The sequence below is a fragment of the Heptranchias perlo genome, unplaced genomic scaffold (genome assembly GCF_035084215.1).
Source record: "Heptranchias perlo isolate sHepPer1 unplaced genomic scaffold, sHepPer1.hap1 HAP1_SCAFFOLD_154, whole genome shotgun sequence".
Classification (NCBI taxonomy): domain Eukaryota; kingdom Metazoa; phylum Chordata; class Chondrichthyes; order Hexanchiformes; family Hexanchidae; genus Heptranchias; species Heptranchias perlo.
In genome coordinates, this window is record NW_027138796.1 from 1806 (window position 1) to 5814 (window position 4009).

At 54.8% G+C, this 4009-nt stretch overlaps 1 protein-coding gene across 1 annotated transcript; it reads right to left on the minus strand.

The window, feature by feature from the left end:
* Window positions 1–413: 413 nt before the first annotated feature.
* On the minus strand, window positions 414–2165 carry LOC137309210 (tubulin alpha-3 chain; the record flags this gene model as incomplete). Its single annotated transcript, XM_067977467.1, has 3 exons — window positions 2142–2165; window positions 692–914; window positions 414–562 (listed from the first exon to the last, which is right to left on the minus strand). Coding segments are annotated over exons 1-3 (375 nt in total), but the record flags the coding sequence as incomplete, so codon positions are not given.
* Between the last annotated feature and the right edge of the window lie 1844 nt (window positions 2166–4009).

The window sequence follows — 4009 nt, forward strand, 5'->3', positions numbered from 1 at the left end:
GGGAAGGGGCAGTGGGAGATGGTGGGAAGGGGCAGTGGGAGATGGTGGGAAGGGGCAGTGGGAGATGGTGAGAAGGGGCAGTGGGAGATGGGGAGAAGGGGCAGTGGGAGATGGGGGGGAAGGGGCCGTGGGAGATGGTGGGAAGGGGCAGTGGGAGATGGTGGGACAGTGAGGGGAGGCAGCGGGACGGGGCGGGGGAGGTGATGGGACGGGGCGGCGGGACGGGGCGGGGGAGGTGGCGGCAGGACGGGGCGGGGGGAGGCAGTGGAATGACGCATGGGGAGGCGGCGGATCTCTGACCTGTGACCCCAGCGGGTGCGACCCCTGAAGTGCAGGATCATGGAATCACCCAAATGATTTTACTGGGGAATGTGAGGCAGGAAATCCCAGCAAACCAAAGTGACAGAACTTACCACCTTCCGTATTCGATCCAAGACCAGATCCACAATCTCCTTGCCGACAGAGCAGTGGCCCCGTGCGTAGTTATTGGCCGCATCCTCCTTGCCGGTGATGAGTTGCTCGGGGTGAAAGAGCTGTCGGTAGGTGCCGGTGCGGACCTCATCTGGGGGCAGGGAACGGAGAGTTAAAAACCTGAACACAAAACATTCCAGCTACCTTGATACAAGTCTGGCCATACTTCAGTGAGTTTAGTGACAGCACTGACTAACACATCAACAATCTCGCCCCTTACCGATCACAGTGGGCTCCAGATCTACAAACACGGCTCGGGGGACGTGCTTTCCTGCCCCCGTCTCACTGAAGAAGGTGTTGAAGGAGTCGTCCCCACCTCCAATGGTCTTGTCACTGGGCATCTGCCCATCTGGTTGGATCCCATGCTCCAGGCAATACAGCTCCCAGCAAGCATTGCCGATCTGCACACCTGCCTGGCCAACGTGGACTGAAAGACACTCACGCTAAAGAGTGGAGAACACAGGATTATTTACACAGGTAGGAGGACAATGCTTTATACAGTCAGTGGAGGTGGAAGGGAGAAGGGTGTGTGGGCAGCAACACGTTCCATTACAGTAACCTGTGGATCCCGTCCATTCCTTGTGGATTCTGCCTGCTCCCTATGGATCCTCCATTCCATCTGGACCCCCCCTCTCTGGAGATTCCCCCAGTCTCTCTGAACTTCCCAATCTCTGTGGACCCTCCCCGTGCAGTGTGGATCTCCCAATCTCCCACCCCTTGTGGACCACTGAACCCTGAAACCCCCTCCCCCTACCATAATGCCTGTACACTCCCTGTGGATTCCCCTCTCCCTCTGGATTCCCCTCTCCCTCTGGATTCCCCTCTCCCTCTGGATCCATTGCTCAATATGGAACGCTGGCCTCCTGAGGAACTCCACCGATTGCTTGACCATCCCACACTCCCCTGTGGACGTCCGCCATTCCCTGAAAATCTTCATGCCCCTTGTGAAGGCCAATCCCTTCTCCATCTGCATCCCACTCCGTTCCCTTGGCTCCATCTCTCAGAGTGGACTCCCCACAGCTTCCCTCTCTCCCCATGGATTCCTTTTCCTGCGGATCCCCTCTCTCTCTCTGGATAAACCCAATCCGTGGATTTACCCTCACGCTCTCTGTGGATTTCCTACTTTCTCCATGTGGATTACCCTCCCACAATGTGGATTCATCCTCTCTGTGGATGGCCCATCTCCCTATGGATTTCTTCTCGCTCCCTGTAGGCCCCCATCACTCCCTATAGATCCTCCATTTTCACAGTAGATCCCACTCTCCCTGTAGATCCTCCGTTTTCCTAATAGATTCCCACTCTCCCAGTGGATGCCCACTCTCCATGTAGATCCTCCACTGTCCCGACAGATCCTCCACTCTCCCAGTGGATCCCACTCTCCATGTAGATCCTACTCTCCCTGTAGATCCTCCACTCTCCCAGTGGATGCCCACTCTCCCTGTAGATCCTCCATTGTCCCTATAGATCCTCCACTCTCCCAGTGGATCCCACTCTCCTGTAGATCCTCCACTCTCCCAGTAGATCCTCCACTATCCCTATAGATCCTCCACTATCCCTATAGATCCTCCACTCTCCCACTAGATCCTCCACTCCCCCTGTAGATCGCTCTGTCGCTGTGGAACACCCACGCCCTGTACATTCCGTTCCGCCCCGCCCCGCCCCTTGTTTACCATAATCTCCTCCTATTCTCGCAGCTCTTGAGAATGTGCCGCGTGTTCCCGCTCCCGCTATTTATACCCCGCCCATTGAGCCAGGCCGGGCTCTGATTGGTTTGTGAGAACAAAAGTCTGTGGTTGCTTGGAGAAACAATAATAAACAAGCGCCGATTGGTTGCTTGATGCAAAAGGCGGGACCAAGTGTTCGCAACAATTGGTTATGGGAGGAGCCCCAGGCAACAAGGGAGAGCCTTTGTCTAAAGACCCCCATCAATCAGACCCCCATCAATCAGACCCCCATCAATCAGACCCCCATCAATCAAACCCCCATCAATCAGACCCCGTCAATCAGACCCCCATCAATCAGACCCCCATCAATCAGACCCCATCAATCAGACCCCCATCAATCAAACCCCCATCAATCAGACCCCGTCAATCAGACCCCCATCAATCAGACCCCCATCAATCAGACCCCATCAATCAGACCCCGTCAATCAGACCCCCATCAATCAGACCCCCATCAATCAGACCCCGTCAATCAGACCCCCATCAATCAGACCCCCATCAATCAGACCCCGTCAATCAGACCCCCATCAATCAGACCCCCATCAATCAGACCCCCATCAATCAAACCCCCATCATTTAGACCCCGTCAATCAGACCCCGTCAATCAGACCCCCATCAATCAGACCCCCATCAATCAAACCCCCATCAATCAGACCCCCATCAATCAGACCCCCATCAATCAGACCCAGTCAATCAGACCCCGTCAATCAAACCCCCCATCAATCAGACCCCCATCAATCAAACCCCCATCAATCAGACCCCGTCAATCAGACCCCCATCAATCAGACCCCCATCAATCAGACCCCCATCAATCAGACCCCATCAATCAGACCCCGTCAATCAGACCCCCATCAATCAGACCCCCATCAATCAGACCCCCATCAATCAAACCCCCATCATTTAGACCCCGTCAATCAGACCCCGTCAATCAGACCCCCATCAATCAGACCCCCATCAATCAAACCCCCATCATTTAGACCCCGTCAATCAGACCCCCATCAATCAGACCCCCATCAATCAAACCCCCATCAATCAGACCCCCATCAATCAGACCCCCATCAATCAGACCCAGTCAATCAGACCCCGTCAATCAGACCCCCATCAATCAGACCCCGTCAATCAGACCCCCATCAATCAGACCCCCATCAATCAGACCCCAATCAATCAGACCCCCATCAATCAAACCCCCATCAATCAAACCCCCATCAATCAGACCCCCATCAATCAGACCCCCATCAATCAGACCCCGTCAATCAGACCCCCATCAATCAAACCCCCATCAATCAGACCCCGTCAATCAGACCCCCATCAATCAAACCCCAATCAATCAGACCCCCATCAATCAGACCCCCCATCAATCAAACCCCCCATCAATCAGACCCCCATCAATCAGACCCCCATCAATCAGACCCCCATCATTCAGACCCCGTCAATCAGACCCCGTCAATCAGACCCCCATCAATCAGACCCCCATCAATCAAACCCCCATCAATCAGACCCCCATCAATCAGACCCCCATCAATCAGACCCCGTCAATCAGACCCCCATCAATCAGACCCCCATCAATCAGACCCCGTCAATCAGACCCCCATCAATCAGACCCCCATCAATCAGACCCCCATCAATCAGACCCCGTCAATCAGACCCCCATCAATCAGACCCCCATCAATCAGACCCCCATCAATCAGACCCCGTCAATCAGACCCCCATCAATCAGACCCCGTCAATCAGACCCCCATCAATCAGACCCCCATCATTCAGACCCCGTCAATCAGACCCCGTCAATCAGACCCCCATCAATCAGACCCCGTCAATCA